Source organism: Salvelinus namaycush, chromosome 3 (assembly GCF_016432855.1).
Source record: "Salvelinus namaycush isolate Seneca chromosome 3, SaNama_1.0, whole genome shotgun sequence".
Taxonomy (NCBI): domain Eukaryota; kingdom Metazoa; phylum Chordata; class Actinopteri; order Salmoniformes; family Salmonidae; genus Salvelinus; species Salvelinus namaycush.
The window spans coordinates 31,160,465-31,178,528 of NC_052309.1; the positions used below are offsets into that span (position 1 = coordinate 31,160,465).

An 18,064-nucleotide genomic window follows, 5' to 3' on the forward strand; every position below is an offset into this window, starting at 1 on the left:
GAAGGAGAGGGGGTTGAGTAAGGTCTATCATGAGCTTAACAGTTGCTGACCATGCGCGTTCATGAATGAGCGAGCTCTGTTCTATCGCATTTCTGAAGACAAAGGAATTCTCCGGTTGGAACATTATTGAAGATTTGTTAAAAACATCCTAAAGATTCAATACATCGTTTGACATGTTTCTACTGATTGTTACGGCACTTTGACATTTCGTCTGCTTTTAGTGAACGCGCTTTGTGACTTTGGATTTGTTTACCAAACGCGCTAACAAAAGTAGCTATTTGGGCATAAATGATGGACACTACCGAACAAATCAAACATTTGTGGAACTGGGATTCCTGGGAGTGCATTCTGATGAAGATCAAAGGTAAGTGAATATTTATAATTTTATTTGACTTCTGCTGACTGCACAATATGGCGGGTACCTGTATGGCTCGATTGGGCTCTGAGCGCCGACCTCGGATTATTGCATGGTTTTTGCTTTTTCCGTAAAGCTTTTTTGAAATCTGACACAGCGGTTGCATTAAGGAGAAGTGGATCTAAAATTCCATGTATAACACTTGATCTTTGATCAATGTTTATTATGAGTATTTCTGGAAATTGATGTGGCTCTCTGCAAAATCACCAGATGTTTTTGGAACTACTGAACATAACGCGCCAATGTATACTGAGATTTATTGATATAAATATGAACTTTACCGAGCAAAACATACATGTATTGTGTAACATGAAGTCCTATGAGTGTCATCTGATGAAGATCAAAGGTTAGTGATTAATTTTCTCTCTATTTCTGCTTTTTGTGACTCCAGTCTTTGGCTGGAAAAATGGCTGTGTTTTTCTGTGATCTGGCGGTGACCTAACATAACCGTTTGTGGTGCTTTTCGCTGAAAATCAGACACTGTGGTGGGATTAACAAGATTACCTTTAAAATGGTTTAAGATAGTTGTATGTTTGAGGAATTTTAATTATGAGGTTTCTGTTTGAATTTGGCGCCCTGCACTTTCTCTGGCTGTTGTCATATCGATCCCGTTAACGGGATTGCAACCCTAAGAAGTTATTAAGCAGCTTCTCGGCAAAGGCCTACTCCACGTAGCCGTCAAATGAGCAGCTCCCCCTGGCCTCCACCACAACAACAATATCTGGCGTAGTGGGCAGACAGGAAAACACATCAAACCAGCTTTCCCTTAATCATAGTTTTTGCATGTGAGCTGTTGGTGAGATCACTTCTCACTTCGCTGGCTATCAGGTCAACAAGGCAGTCATGTCTAGCAATGTACAAATCCTTGTATGAACAGTAGCCATTCGCAACATGGGCAATGGACTCCATTACATTTGACTCAGGTAAAACACAAAATGGGTCATGGTTTGCAGGGTACCAGAGATTGTTTTATTGGTAGAACCTGCAGCCTCGCCTTAACAGTAAAGGTGAGAATGTCCTCGCCAATGGCAGCATTCTGGTACATGGAATGGTAGAAAGAGTGGTCAGCTCAGTTCAGAGCAGCGAGTTTCCCCTGCAGCCTCAGGCCAGTGTTGCAGTAGCTGCATCCATCTGATACCAAGGAGTGTTGTCCTGGATGTAGGATGGGATGCTCCATCATGGGTGACAGAAGCGTCCACAACACCGCGATCTGCCACAACTGTTTGAGGCAGTCACTGGCTCAGTTTCCAGTCCGTGTCCACTTGAGCGCCACTCCACTCGCACAGGTCGTTGCAGTCACACACACACACAATTTGCCGCTGCTACTGTGTTCTTTATTTTACTCATTCATCTTGATGCCTAGTCACTTCACCCTGCCTTTATGTACATATCTACCTCAAATACCTCAGCACATTGACTTGGTAATTGTACTCCCTGTATATAGCTCCATGCTTGTGTATTTTATGCCTCGTGTTACTATTGTATAATACAGTTAACTCTGCGTCATTGGAAGCATCTCACGGTAAAGTCAACACCAGTTGTATTCGGCACATGTGACATAACATTTGATTTGAGCAAAATGTTTGTCTGTCAACACTGATTGTCCATGACCAGGCAAACATGAGTGCAAGCTGGGCAGGCACTAACATAGCCCACCCCACATTGTCATGCATGACATCACTGAGGAGGCATTTGGGTAAAACCAGAACAAAACCATTGTACACACACCAACCTGGTGGCTGGAAAATCACTCATTTAATCATGAGGCTGTGTCCTCTCCTCACACAGACCTGCTGTTGGGTTACCTACCCCTTGGCACAAGCTGGATTGGCGGGTTTTGGCACATTTCCGGTGAATCACTGCATTAAATATGGACATGTACGCCAACACAGCAGGGAAGCACAAGCCACGAGACTTGACACAGAAGAGCAATAAAAGAAAGGAGTGTAAATCAAGGATGTAACGGAAGTGAGTAAAGAGCAGGAAAGAGAGTTGAAAGACAACGAAAGATGGATGATATGAGAGAGCGAGCGAGACAAAGAGTTAGGGTCACGGCTGACGCCACAGTGCGACATGCTTATTTATCCGGCGGGTGTCCTTGTGCAAGTTCACTGCCACGGCAGCATAATGAGAGAGCGAGAGAGGGGAGAGAAGAGCGAGAGAGATTGGGGGAAACAAAGGGAGGGGGATGAAAAAGAGGGAGCATGATTGAGTGATGCTCCCAGCCAGGTTATTGACTCTGCGGGTGCTGTGCTGTGGGAAGAAGCAGACAGACTGCCACAAGGCAACAGTAAGTCACTCCTCACCCACCATCAAACCTCTCCTCATCCATTACCACCACAAACCTGTCTCTCCCAATCCACTGTCACAATGACATGAAAGCCCCTAACTAGATCTTAAAAGGCACTACAGTGGAGCATGCTCTGCATACTTCTGTTATGTAAGACATGGGAAACCGACAAGAAATGTAGACTGACACACATCCGTATGCAGCTCGATCATTTATTAATAAGGGCTGAGCCGAGCAGCTCCTGGTTCCAGATGCATTGGCGTGGCTGGATCAAATGGATATCCACTACAGCCTCACTGGCAGACAGTGGAATAGCAGTAGTGCACTGTGTGGAACAGAGCTTAACATTAGCAGCAGACTCCATAGAGAAAGTCAATCTCATAAGGGGTTTTCAGTTATTGACAGTTTGTAAAAAAAAAAATGAGGTAATCGGTTTACAAGAAATCTGCAAGTTCAGTTGACATTGTTGGTGTTATCATTGGCAACTTCCGCTTCAGCTCTCTAGAAGCTGCAGTAGCGCTACACTGTGGCCACGACTGCAGCTGCGGCCCTCTTCTCTCAGCAGGAATCAGTGACATTAAACTGAAAATAAATCCCTTTCACAAAGCTGGAGCCTAGCGGCGACGAATGAGCATCCAAGTCATATGCAACTACACTCTCTCCCTGGCTTAATCAAAAAACTTTTTTTTTTTTTTTTTACACCTTTATTTAACCAGGTAGGCTAGTTGAGAACAAGTTCTCATTTGCAACTGCGACCTGGCCAAGATAAAGCTAGCAACTTACCTTGGCTTCTTTCTGCATTCGCCTAACAGGTAGGCTCCTCGTGGAGTGCAATGAGAGGCAGGTGGTTAGAGCGTTGGACTAGTTAAGTGTAAAGTTGCAAGATTAAATCCCTGAGCTGACAAGGTAAAAATCTGTTGTTCTGCCCCTGAACAAGGCAGTTAACCCACTGTTCCTAGGCCGTCATTGAAAATAAGAACGTGTTCTTAACTGACTTGCCTAGTTAAATAAAGGTGAAATAAAAAAATAAAAAATAAAAATAGCTAGCATTAAACTTCTTTAAAAAAAAAAACAATCATAATCACTAGTTATAACTACACATGGTTGATGATATTACTAGTTTATCTAGCGTGTCCTGCGTTGCATATAATCGATGCGGTGCGCATTTGCGGAAAAAGGACTGTCGTTGCTCCAACATGTACCTAAACATAAACATCAATGCCTTTCTTAAAATCAATACACAGAAGTATATATTTTTAAACCTGCATATTTAGCTAAAAGAAATCCAGGTTAGCAGGCAATATTAACCAGGTGAAATTGTGTCACTTCTCTTGCGTTCATTGCACGCATAGTATATGCGATAATAATAAACATTTTGTTTTCGAAATGATAGTTTCCGGATTCGACCATATTAATGACCAAAGGCTCGTATTTCTGTGTGTTATTATGTTATAATTAAGACTATGATTTGATAGAGCAGTCTGACTGAGCGATGGTAGGCAGCAGCAGGCTCGTAAGCATTCATTCAAACAGCACTTTCGTGCGTTTTGCCAGCAGCTCTTCACTGTGCTTCAAGCATTGCGCTGTTTATGACTTCAAGCCTATCAACTCCTGAGATTAGGCTTGTCGAACCGATGTGAAATGGCTAGCTAGTTAGCGGGGTGCGCGCTAATAGCGTTTCAAACGTCACTCGCTCTGAGACTTGGAGTAGTGGGGGTGGCTGTTGTCGATGTGTTCCTGGTTCCAACCCCGGTAGGAGCGAGGAGAGGGACGGAAGCTATACTGTTACACTGGCAATACTAAAGTGCCTATAAGAACATCCAATAGTCAAAGGTATATGAAATACAAATCGTAGAGAGAGAAATAGTTCTATAATTCCTATAATAACTACAACCTAAAACTTCTTACCTGGGAATATTGAAGACTCATGTTAAAAGGAACCACCAGCTTTCATATGTTCTCATGTTCTGAGCAAGGAACTTAAACGTTAGCTTTCTTACATGGCACATATTGCACTTTTACTTTCTTCTCCAACACTTTGTTTTTGCATTATTTAAACCAAATTGAACAGGTTTCATTATTTATTTGAGGCTAAATAGATTTTATTGATGTATTATATTAAGTTAAAATAAGTGTTCATTCAGTATTGTTGTAATTGTCATTATTTCAATATATATAAAAAATCTTTTTTTTTTTACATTTTATTTATTATTATTGTTTTATTTAAAAATCGGCATCGGCCTTTTTTGGTCCTCCAATAATCGGTATCGGCGTTGAAAAATCATAATCGGTCGACCTCTAGTTACGACCACTAGGCTAAACCGCAAATCAGACACTTTCCCCAACCCCATGTTAAATCATCAAATCAAGCTTTATTTATACTGCACATTTCAGACAAGGATTGCAACGCAATGTGCTTTACAGGGGAAAAAATAAAAAAATAAAAGCTGAAATATTTTCTACAGAACATACATAATAAAAAGAAAAAAAGAATGACAACTAAAAAGCAACCTAAGGAAAAGCAAAGATAAAAATGTGTTTTAAGATCTCTTAAATATGTTCAGTTTCAGCCCCCCTCAGGTACTCTGGCTATTCTAGATGCTGGGGGCATACTAACTAAAGGCTGCCTTTCCCTGCCTCACGGTCCTAGGCTTTGGGATAGTGAAAAGGCCAGTGCATAACTTAAAAGCATGTCTGACATGTATTGGTCTGCACAATCATGGATTGATTTAAAAACAGAAAGAAGAATCTTAAAAATCTTTTTAAAAAAACAGGCAGCAGAGACCTTAAAACCGGTGTAATGTACAGCATTCTGTATGTTTTGAAGTTGACCAACGGCTTTAAGCTATCTCATAACAAGAGGAAGCCCCTGCCCCATGAATTAATCTGCTAATTTAACCCGAGGTTAGCGTTTCCTCTTTTCCTTCGAGGGAACACGGGCACCTTGCTCAGCACAAAAGCCCCCCGCGTTCTGCGGGAGTTAAAGGAAGGTCAAGGGTAGGATGTGCTGAGGCTTGCACAGGCTGCAGCCCCAACCCGCTCTAGAACTCCACAACAGGAAGCAGGAGCCCATTGTCCCACGGACTGAAACAACAGGCTGGACCTGTCTCCACGGCGACCATGTGACCACGGGACATTTGACCAGCACCAACCCGGGGGTGAGGAAGAAGGGTGCCCTGGCCTGATGGATATAAGGGGGGAAAAGGAAGAGGAACGCAGAGTGGAATCCAGCCACTGGTCAAGCCAGTTCTGCTGACTGAGGGTTGGTTTCCGTGTAGTTTATTTTCCTTTTTGTGAAATGCTTTGCTGCTTTATTGTACAGTCGGGTGGCCTGCACTGAGGAATGTCAAGTGTTCAGCAAATCCATATGCTCACAAGCATGTCACAAGACATCAGCCGGTTACCAGGTGAGAGTTTAAAGTTGACCACACAAACCTTTTAAAGTTGATGTCTTATTAAAGAGAACAGGGCAAGAAATTTCCATTCAAAGTTTTTTTTTTTTTTTTTTAACTGGTGGGGTAAAATGTCATGTCTTATTTAAATGCCATTTGGCAAGGGTTATTGCTAAAATGCATAAAGACTTAAAGGCAGTAAGGAGAGGAGCACAGTCATGTACAATGTAGCTAGGTAGGAGGAGAAATGGAAGCGACCTTGGAGGACTGGTGCCATTTCATTTTCAGCTGAACTGGTTACATGGTTGTATGCTGCATGTTCATGTACATGTTCATGCTGCATTAACAGAGATAATTATGTTTTATGCTCTGCTAGACAGCCCTAGTATGATAAAACTAGGCTACTTCATAGTGATGGTGGAAAACAAATCTATACAGTTACAAAATCAGGATATTTGACGATAGTGTATCAGATCGTTAACAATATCGCAAAATAATTTTTGCGCTACTTGGCTGTACCATCACCAAAACTCCAGTATTATTCCTTCATAGCTTGTTCTCCATCTTTTTAAATAGGGAGAAAATTTGTTTTAAGCACTTATTTCCATGACTGATCAAAACTTGATTATCATGGCTCTCATCCCTCTGCAACAGACATGTGTTGAGCAATATGTTTGGAACATCAAATCGCAACACACACACACCTAATATTCCACAGATCTGACTTGCCCTTTCCCTCCTGAGCAACCAGTAAACATTAGCCCGTTTTGAGTTTCTTTTTCATGTCTTCTGCATCCATTTTGCTGTCACGTTCAGAGTTTGGTATAACCGATTTATTGATGTGATTATGATGGGCTATAGGTCCTACTGGTCACATACATGTGATGCTTACATGTTTTACGTAAAGAGAGCAAGGGTTGAGGGAATGTTTTTCCTAAACAAATTAGCAATTTCAGTACAGAACTTTTCAGTCAGAAACAAGAAAGAAACTAAATGTTGCAGCTTCAGCACGGACAGCGCAACAAACACTTTGTGGTGCCTTTTCACTGCAGCAGGGAGGAGAGCGAGACAACGTGCGCCTGTCACACAGGCACTCTGTCATCGGGCTCTTTGAGTCATGCGTGTGTGTTTTAATTATTTCGTCAACCAGTGTGCTTAAAGCATCAGACAAGCTAAGTGCATAAGTAGTTGTTTTTATTCAAACAAATAAGTTGTGTCTGTCTATAAGGAAAAATACGTTTAAACATTTCAACCAATAGATTGGTCGAAAGAACAGGACGAGTCCCATCGACCAAGTCTTTTTTTTTTTTAGTCGAGGACAGCCCTACAGCTCACGGATAGATCTCGCAATGAATGAAAAACGGAGATGGAACATCAGCATGCACAATGCAAAGGTAAAAGAGAACCGTGAGATTGAGACACCTAGCTAATTAATGCTACCTAGGGAAACAGGAGTTGGCATTTCGTGGCAACGATGAGAGTGCCAGCTCATCAAACAGGCCCAGGGGAAACTACGTGGGACTACAACATGCCTTTGCTGGAAAAAAACAAGCTAGCAACCCATTTAGAGACCACCACTGTGTTTGCTCAAGGCCTATGGTGGAATTTAATGAAACTGGCGCACTCTACCGTGTTCTGCAGAACAAAGTGATGGATATAGGTTCTCCCGTAGCATTATCAGTGGAACAATGAAAGCACTGGAACAGCAGCGACAATATTTTGATCATTTCTATGAGCGATTCGAGCAGAACTGCGAAACTTGTTGTAAACAGACAATCAGTAGAGTAGAGAGGGGGCAAATCTACAACATACTGGACAATGTCAATGTTCAGATGACAGACAGGTTTGATCTCTTTGGTGAACTTAAATTTGGTTGACTTAGTGGACTGCAAAAAAATAAAAACAAGGTCACAGAAGATCGACACCAGTACTTAGATTTCATTAGGACTTAACCTGTCTAGGATTGGGGTGCCCCTAGCGGCACGTTTCAAAAAAAAAAAAAAGAAAATGGCGAAATGTCATAATTATAAATATTTAGCTTCAATTAAATCAGAAGTGTTATACACCATATCAAAACTATACCTCTTGTTAATCTAGCCAATATGTCCGATTTCGAAAAGCTTCACTGCAAAAGCGATTATCGATCAGTAAACAACACATTAGGTACAGTTACAACAAAGTACATTAGTCACGAAAGTCAGAAATAGCAATAAAAATCATCAATTACCTTAGGAAATTTTCTTCTTTTGGCAATCCTAAAGGTCACGACGAAACAATCAAGTGGCTTTTTGTTCGATATAATCCATTTTTATAGCCTAAAACGAAACATTTTGTGAACGGCTTGTGTGGAAAATTCAGCGTCGTTCAACTTTGGACGTAACATTCATTGTAATTACTCACTCTAAAGGGACGTTTATCAAGTCAAGTTCGGTTTCATTAGAATCCTCTGTTTGTTAGTAAAACAACCAAACTTCATGGTTCTTTTCCCGGGACATATTGACCGGAAAAAATTGATTTGAACAGACCAAACAACGACTTCCTGACGCGCCAATCGAATGACCTGTCCTTCGTTGATTGACTGTATTTCGGACCAATGACCACGGATCTTCTTGAAATCTAGCTGGATAGATAGCCAATGAACAGAGGTACATGGGCATATGCAATGGTTCTACCTGGAAATAATAGGCTTCGTTGTAAAGCCATGCGTACACAGCTATTCGCCATTGAAAATTCTACCAGAAGGATCCCTGCCGTTTTACGCGCCGCAAACGTTTTTTTCTGAGCATTTTCAAGTTACAATAATGGCTAATAAATCAGCAAAATCAAAGACCAAGACCAGGTATACAGATATGCACGATATCATTGATGAAATAGAGAGATCTAGTGATAGTGAACAGCTAAATGAATCCAGTGAGATTGAATCCGTGGATTCAGAATTCGAAGACATGTTCCTCCACGGTGAAGACGCAGTTTTGGATCGGTGAGTAACGTTGTTTGAAATTAGTAATATCAAATATAATTCATTTGAGTTGTTTGAGATATTGTATTTTATTTGCCTTATATAAAAATATGACTAGGACATGAAATATAAAAGTACACAAGTATATTGAAATGTAGAAAGTACATATTGCTCTACATTGTGGGTGTATGTCTGTGTGTCTGGACAAAACCTCACCATGGTCACAAATTGTGCTTCTATAATATGTGTCTGTATAATTATTACCTAATTGTTTCCATGTATTTTATCTCTAAAATGAAATGGACAAAACCTCACCATGGTCACAAATTGTGCTTCTATAATATGTGTCTGTATAATTATTACCTAATTGTTTCCATGTATTTTATCTCTAAAATGAAATGGACAAAACCTCACCATGGTCACAAATTGTGCTTCTATAATATATGTGTCTGTATAATTATTACCTAATTGTTTCCATGTATTTTATCTCTAAAATGAAATGGACAAAACCTCACCATGGTCACAAATTGTGTATATATAATATGTGTCTTTGTGTCTGTGTCTTTATTTCACAGTCCCAGCGATTCTGATTGGGAGCCAAGGAGAAAATCCCCCACTGAAGCTGGTCCATCCAGCTGGACCCCGGCTGTATCCGGCACCACACCTACCCCCGCCCGGCCATCAAGGGGTGGTAAGCCGGCGGCAAAGAAGCGGAGGAAGGGCAGCGTGGAACCGTCCAGCGTGGAACCTGACAGAGCGGAGGAGGACCGTTGGCACTCTGTTCTTGAGGAGGATGTGGCCCCACCATCTCCACTTTTCCGCCCAAAACGCCCAGTAGGCCCTCAATTGGACACAACCTCTAAATACAGCCCCATGCAACTTTTCCAGTTGTTCTTCACCTCGGCAGTTGTTGATACCCTGGTGATGAACACTAATAAATATGGGGCTAAGAAGCAGGAAGGCAAGACAGAGGCATGGAAGGACATTTCCATTTCAGATCTGTTTTGCTACCTGTCTATGGTCATTTACATGGGGGTGGTGAAGCTGAAGAACCTCAAACACTACTGGAAAACTGCACCACTCTATCAACTGCCTTTCCCCTCAACGGTCATGTCTTGTAAGAGGTTTCTGACAATTTCACGGGCACTTCACATTAGTGACCCAGAGGTTGATAAGGACAACGAGGCGAAACGAGGCACAGCAGGCTTTGACAAACTATGCAAGATTAAACCTCTCTACCATGATATCGTTGAGGCATGCAAGACATATTTTCAGCCCGCCCAGAACCTTTCCATAGATGAGAGAATGGTAGCCTCAAAGGCCAGAATTGGCCTAAAACAGTACATGCGCAACAAACCCACAAAATGGGGTTACAAGCTGTTTGTTTTGGCCGATTCTGCGTGTGCATACACGTGCAATTTTTTTGTCTATGAGGGGAAGAACACTTGTGCGAGCGGTAAGGGACTCAGTTATGATTCTGTGATGCAGTTATTAGATTTCCAGCTGCTGGGGAAGGGCTACAAACTATTTGTAGACAACTTCTACACAAGCCCTACCCTGTTCACAGACCTGAGGAAGCTGGAGATGTGGGCCTGTGGCACCATTCGGACCAACCGAGTGGGTTTTCCAAAAACCAGGGTAAACGACATGCCTAAGCGGGCTGAGCGGGGTACCATGAGATGGATCCGTGAAGATGGTTTGCTGTTTGTGAAGTGGATGGACACTCGAGAGGTAGTCATGTGTTCCACTATTCACAAGTCGTTCGGTGGGGATCACGTTGTTCGACGTTTGAAAGGTCCTACAGGCGCTTGGACTGCCAGAAATGTCCCCATTCCAGATGCTGTGAGGGATTACAACAAGAGCATGGGGGGTGTAGACCTATCGGATGCGCTGATAGGCTATTATAATGTACTTCACAAGACCATGAAATGGTACAAAACTCTATTCTATCATTTTATTGACATTGCTGTGGTGAATTCCTTCATCCTCCAGAAGGAAATGGCCAAGAACTGTGGACAGCCCCCCATCTCACAGCTACCCTTTAGGGAGCAGCTCATCCAGGAGCTTGCTAACTACAGCAAGAACACTGTAGCACCTTCTGTCCCCTCTACCTCTGTCCCTTCTGCTCCAACCAGCGGTACGCACATGGTGAAGTTCATCATTGCAGGCAGGGATGTGCCTCAGGGAAAAAGGGGCACAGTAGGGCGGCTTCGTTGTGCCCTGTGCCACAAGAAGTCCCCTGTCACCTGCACCACCTGTGCTGTGACCCTCTGTTTCACACCAGAGAGAGACTGCTATGGGATATGGCATCAGGAGCGCAACATTGTTTAGAGGACAGAGAGTCTTCACATGATTGAACATTTGAAGTGTAAATAGTTCCCCTTGTTATTTTTTTATTTTTTTGAAATATTCATTTTTTTTTCTTGAATTTTTCAAATATATATTTTTTGGGGTATGTTAGAATAATTGTTTTGTATTTTGTATATAGGTTTTGTATCATTGTATCATTGTACCAATTCGGCCACTTGGGTACATTTGGGAAACTTGTGAGGGACACCTGGTTGACCTCATGCTCAATGGCATGTACCTCACTCATTCCTGAATGTATCCATCTGAAACTTTGGTAAAATACTGTTGCCTACCTATGTTCTCATTTGAAATGATCCCCAGTATCATAACTGAATGTTTGGCCTTTCTTGTTGATTTTTAAAGATGCAACAACAGTAAAAGAACAAAAAACGTCTGTTGATTTCCTTGTATTTTCTTCTACCAGATCTATTGTGTTATATTCTCCTACATTCAATTCACATTTACACAAACTTCAGAATGTTTCCTTTCAAATGATACCAAGAATATGCATATCCTTCCTTCTAGGCCTGAGCTACAAGCAGTTAGATTAGGGTATGTTTTCAGGCGGAAATTGAGAAAAAGGGGGGCTATCCCAAACAGGTTAAGGCTCATCTTTTTAGATTGTACAGTTCACAAATGGTACGAGACAAATCACCTGGACAGCGCCTCGGCTTTTTGTTCCAGCATGACCTGACAGACAATCCCCGAAGCAACAAAGTTACTGCAGCTGGTCCGCACTATACCAGCCACAACAGCATCCGTTGAGAGGTCCTTTTCTGTGCTGAAACGGATGAAGACATAGTCGAAAACGGACCGATCAAGGATGACTCATCCCTTACCATCATCTCCATCGCATCGAGACCAAGACACTTAAAACTGAGGGCCAACAGGGAGGAGTTCTACAGTTCAGTCACTGATGTCTTTACCCAGAAGGACTTCGTTTACAAGTAAGTGTTTATTTACAGTAGCACCCTCTACTATTATTACATTACATGTGTATTGTGTAAGTATACATCTCAAATCAGTAGCGCTGCCTAGGCAGTGTGTGTGAACCGCTGTCTACAAGTAAGCCTAATCACTGGCATTTGGGTCGCTGTCTGTGGTGTTGAAAATTGCCTGTTCTTGCAGTTGCATGGGGCACAAGCTATTAGGGCATGTGAATGTGTGTCTAATGGTTACACCGCCTCCCGGCTGCTGTTTGATGGTTGGTTGTCAGTGCTCGACATTCAGGGATGCCCCGGCAACATCTGCCGAGCTCACCCGGCCAGTTAATCAAGCTTTCATATAGCCTGCTAGGGCCAGTACATTTTCAAACTCCAAAACATATTTATATAAAAAAAAATATATATATATATATATATATATATATATATATATATATATATATTTAATCCATCACAATCTTCAAGATGTCTGACGCTTCAAACTTGTTATTAACCAGCATTTGATTTCCAAGCGAAGCCAAGAATGTCAAAGCCTTCACTCTCTGTCTCGAGTGAGCCCCGCCTCAGTATGTCCTGGATACTAGTGACAGAACCGTCTCAGCGGAGATGGGAAGCTCGTCAATTCTGAGATTAACTTTGGCACACGCATTCCACAATCACAGAATAAAAGTCCACCTTTTCAGTCTTTTTTCATATCAGACATCCTACATAGCAATGTCATTATCAGCGAAGAAACATTTACGTAGTCCTAGGACTACATGTTGCTGCTTGTTTGTCAAGACAAACATTTACACAAATGACAATTATTTTTTTAAATAATGCTATTGTTGTCTATATAACATCAAATGTCAGGTGGCGAGAGCATGCAACGCCTCATACAGCCAATTGCTGCTTGGAACTAAATGTGTTCTAATATGCCCAGTCACTGCCTAACATTCCTAAACTACAACAGTCTGCAATTATTTAAAAGAGCAGGATCCCAGCTTTCCAGTCATGTTTGATATATTTGTCAACTCCAACTTTTGCACAATTGGCAGCGTTTTACATTCTGAGTGTCTGGATTTATGAGTGTGAGTGTCTGTGTAAAATAATAATGCCTGGAAAAACAAGCAGTGCTCTTGTTACTTAGAGAGCGAAAAGTCCCAATCTATCACAGCCAGGGCTCACTAAACACCCAGCTGTATAAATGGTTGATATATAAAATTGCAAGCTATGCAAGTGGCCCCCGATGAGTGAGGATAGGACAGGACACCAGCAGGGGGAGAGCAAATAGTGGATGGGAGGCTTTAAAGCTGGACTCAGTGGTGAAACAGTCATGTCCGTTTGTGATATTACAACAAAGAAATTACTGTAAACCAACACTTTTTTTTGCTAACATAATTGCGCATGCGACAGAGTGGCACAATATGTACCATGCTGGTACCATGTACCATTTTGACCATGCTGCGCGATGCTCCTCAGTTCCGCAACAAAAACAATAACAATGGTGGTGGAGCGGCCAGCGGCTCCGTTTCCCCCTACTGTGGACTCCATCTTTAATGTCTCGGCCTAGTGGGAGATAAACAGCACAGTGTCCCAGCCAGCAGCACTGCATTGAAGTTCACAATGGGTTTCCCTCAGCCTGTGGGGTCAATACGGGTGAAGCCATGTGTGCTTTGAAGAATACTGCGAGATTCTGGTAATTTGCCTATATCTGGCCATCTGTAAAGTCATGGATCTGATAGAGCTTGGCTGGCTGGGTCTCTGTTTTAGAACAGCAGTAGTGGGCCAGCTGTGTGAGAGAAACCATCCATCACCTGCCCACTGGAGCATCGTGACGTCACAGCGGCAGATATAGGGGGGGGGGGGGCTGACGTTAGAGTAGTCAATGACTTCCTCAGATCATGTGACCACACTGCACCAATGGGCTCAGTAAGGCTTCAACTGTTTCCTGGGAGCTAGCTAGCTCTCCTGTGTGTGAAGCCTCATACCAACCACCCCATATACCTGACACTCAAGAGGGGCTGTGTGTGGACTTAAACCTGACAGGGAGGCCAACAAATGATCACTGTAGCCCTCTGCTACACCTTTTATAATGTAAATGGCTGACTGACAATAAAGGGAACCCTTGGCTCTTCATTACCAATTACAGCCCACTGTGAAATGCCCAGTTGAAGAACAATGTGGCACATTCTGCATGATCCGCTGCTCATGCCCAGCTCCATACCATCCATGAAACATGCATGAAAGCATATGCAGGTCATGCATAAGAGATAGTGGCTGGACTCCCGTAAGATATATATCAGTCACACACAATGACCTTGACGTGCCAATGACACAGAAATCAGAGGATACATACTTCAGAAATAACTTCTTATCACCCTAAACGTGTGTGCTGTGGGCAGCTGTTGTAAGGCCACAGAAACAAATGAATGCAATTAATTGTGTGAATACAATATCCTTATCTGGCTTTGCAGTGAACACGCTTTTATGTTGAGAATAACTTGAGATGGCCTTAAAACGATAGAATGCACCACAGGTCAATGTGAATTCTACACACACGTAATTTCAGTCAAAAATCTATCATTCTGAGAAGTAATATTTCTCAGTCAGAATGCATGAGAGGTGGTGGATCTGTTGCACGACAACCCTGCCTTCCAGTGTCTCCAGATATAAATGACAACGCCAGCTGAGCTCAATGCACAGAATAGCAAGTACAGTACCACCTTCCTCCATCTACTGTAACACCCACTCCTGTAATTATGGACCTGTCAAGGGCATCAGACTTTTCCCACTCTATAAACTGTACATTCTAATTCCACAGACAAGAAGGCCTTGAGGTATGAATAACTCCAGAGCTATATTATTTAAAGTTGCCGAACCAAATGTAGCTTCAGTAGCCAACAGAACAGGTACAGTAGTGATATGGAGTGCTATTGCTGTGAGTGCACTGTGCTGTGCAGCAGTAAAGGCTGGAGTGGATAATAGGTCTCATGATTTGGGCACTGCCTGTAGGGTTCATTTGTGTTGAAGTCACCATCCCTGTCTGCACTCTGCACAACAAAAAAATCTAGAGGCCAGCCCTCCAATAACGTTAGCTCACAGTCAGGGGGACAGAAAGGGAAATACTTTTTTCCTCCCTTCACCATATGTGGTTAGCCATAATCCTCCTGAGAAAAATAATTTTACACCACAGATTTAAATACTGAGAACAGTAACAATTCCACTCAGACAATACAATATCCATGAGAATAGAGAAGATAAAGTAGAATCAATGTAATAGCAAAAACAGTGCCTCTTCAGATGTAGAAAATAACCTACACAATTGAACAACAAAAGTGATGTCTCAGTCACGAGCAGAGCTTGTGTCTATGGAAGTATTGTAGTGAAGTCAGTCTGACTGTGACAATCTATCCAGCTGTGGTTCTAATAACGGGTTTTGTGTGCGAGACATGCTGTAAAAACAAACGATGCATTATGTAGCAGCAAATAAACAATGCAAACCAAATTATTTTTCCCAAGCCAAGATGTAGGCGGATCGCATGTCTGGTTCTGAGGCTCCTCAAAAACACCAAAGAGACTGATTTATTCACTAGCTAGGTCACAGATCTTGCAAGCCAAGTCTTGACACAATCCATGCTCTCCAAGGAGCATGAATGTTTTCCACTTCCTCAACCTGACCGACAGAGTTCAATAGTCACCATGACATGTAACCTATGTCAGGCTAAGGTATGGTCATTCGAAAACCACAAACACAGTTCTCTTTGGTTTTATTGGTCTCAGACATCACAAGGATCCCGAGTGGCGCAGCGGTTTAAGGCACTGCATCTCAGTGCAAGAGGCATCCCTACAGTCACTGGTTCGAATCCAGGGACTGGATTGGATTCGCACACGAATCCGGCCTTGATTGGGTTAGTCCCTTTATTGATTTAGTCTCATAGGGGCCCAGCGTCATCCACGTCATAAATAATAATTTGTTCTGAACAGACTTGCCTAGTTAAATAAAAGGTTACATTTAAATATGTAAAAAAATTAAATTTAAAAACCACATAGTGTTCTATGTCAGGTGTCATTTGTGGAGCATTTTAGTGCTTGAAGTGGTCGTCCAAGAGTCTTATATCAAAAGGAAAAAAAATAACTATAAAACGTGTCATCTGTGATATGGGAAATCTTTGGTGAGTATGCATTCATACAAACAAAAACAAAAATCACATAACAAAGCCTAGTCTGCGTTCATGTGAAGGTGTGTCATGCACCTGCTGATGACAGGCTCTCATAATATCAAGATGTGTGTACCTAGGAGGTAATGTCCATTCACTACCACCAGCAAAGCACTAAAATGTATTAGCAATCGACATGAATGAAAGGAGATTGTTACTGTTAGGTTTCGAAAGACAAACGGTGCCTATTGACTACTGACTATCAGGCTTGGTGTTAGCAAGAGACCTCGCTCAGCTGGCTGAGCTAGATCAGCTTTTTCAAAACTGGGGCAAGAACAAGTGTAAATGGAGGGTTGGCAATTCAAACACAAATCGCTTTATAAGTCAGATGTGTGACGGGTTAGAACTTTAGCTAAGCTAGGTGGCTGGTTAAAGTTAGCTAACTAATCTTTGATCCGTGTTGAATAGTCAGCAATTTAGCTACCTAGCTTGCTAGCGATCGTTAGCTATAACGTTATATGCGGAAAAACACCAAACAACCCAGCATCGTAGTTTGCGATTGATGGTGTATTGCTGAATTGGTATTCCATTATTTCCTTAGCAATGTAGCTAACTAGCTGCCACTACGACACATACGTGAGTAGTTAGCTAGAGAGTTTGTTACAGTTTAGTTAGAAACTAAAATAAAATCTAATTAGCTAACTTACCCAATAACAGCTTATCTGCCTACCAACGACCTCGCCATCCATACCACCGGGTAAGATAACTAGGTAGAAACGATATCTAGCCAAATAATATAATCCATTGCTATTATGTGTCAACTTCCCACGGAGCCGGTCGACGAAATGTCATAAGCTAGCTAAGCTAACTCACATTATGTTGACGGAGCTATTTTTCATTCAGAGATCAGTGACGCTCGCTTAATTATCGGTTAATTTGATGTCCTAAAGAACAATGAATACGAGGCAAGTAATACATTATATATTTTTCGAAATATTACCATTCATTCAACAGACAACATACCTGCAGGTGCTCCTGAAAGCGGATAGGCAGAATCTGAGCCATGACGGTTCCTCTGCTCTCCTCCCAATTCTCCAAGTAATGCTAACAAACTACGGCTTCTTCTCAGATCCTAGCCGGACAGCCAGGGAACGGCTAGTTTAAAGTCCAATTGGGTAGACTCGAAGTCTTGTATGAAAATGTAATGGTGATTTTATTCGTCCTTTTGCTGTTAACTTGCGCGCTTCCCCTGATGACGGACGGCTGCAGCTGCACTGAACACCCTGAACCTGCAATGGCGGTGGCAGCTGCTCAAAGAGGAGAGAAACAATCCGGAAATGGCTGTGTATTTCACTGGGGCGGACGAATATTGATATTCATGTTTCAAAAAGTGTAATTTCTAATCATGATTAAACTGATGTAGGATATTCACCATTGAAACCTATTCATTTGTATACAATCCAGGAACATTGACTAGTGTGTAAAGGGAGCATACCATTTGGGAGATAAGGATACATTGGTACTATTTCTTTGCGATTCGCCCTTTGATTTTTGCCACATCATTCGTCCTCGTGAA

At 42.1% G+C, this 18,064-nt stretch overlaps 1 protein-coding gene across 2 annotated transcripts in view; it reads right to left on the reverse strand.

Moving 5' to 3' along the window:
• Positions 1-17,815, reverse strand: part of LOC120045202 (clathrin heavy chain 1-like) — a 72,925-nt gene extending 55,110 nt beyond the window's left edge. For both annotated transcript variants that reach the window (XM_038990175.1, XM_038990174.1), the window contains exon 1: positions 17,512-17,815. In XM_038990175.1, coding sequence (XP_038846103.1) covers positions 17,512-17,553 — 42 coding nt within the window. In that variant the 5' untranslated portion in view covers positions 17,554-17,815. The remainder of the gene's footprint in view (positions 1-17,511) is intronic.
• Positions 17,816-18,064: the final 249 nt, after the last annotated feature.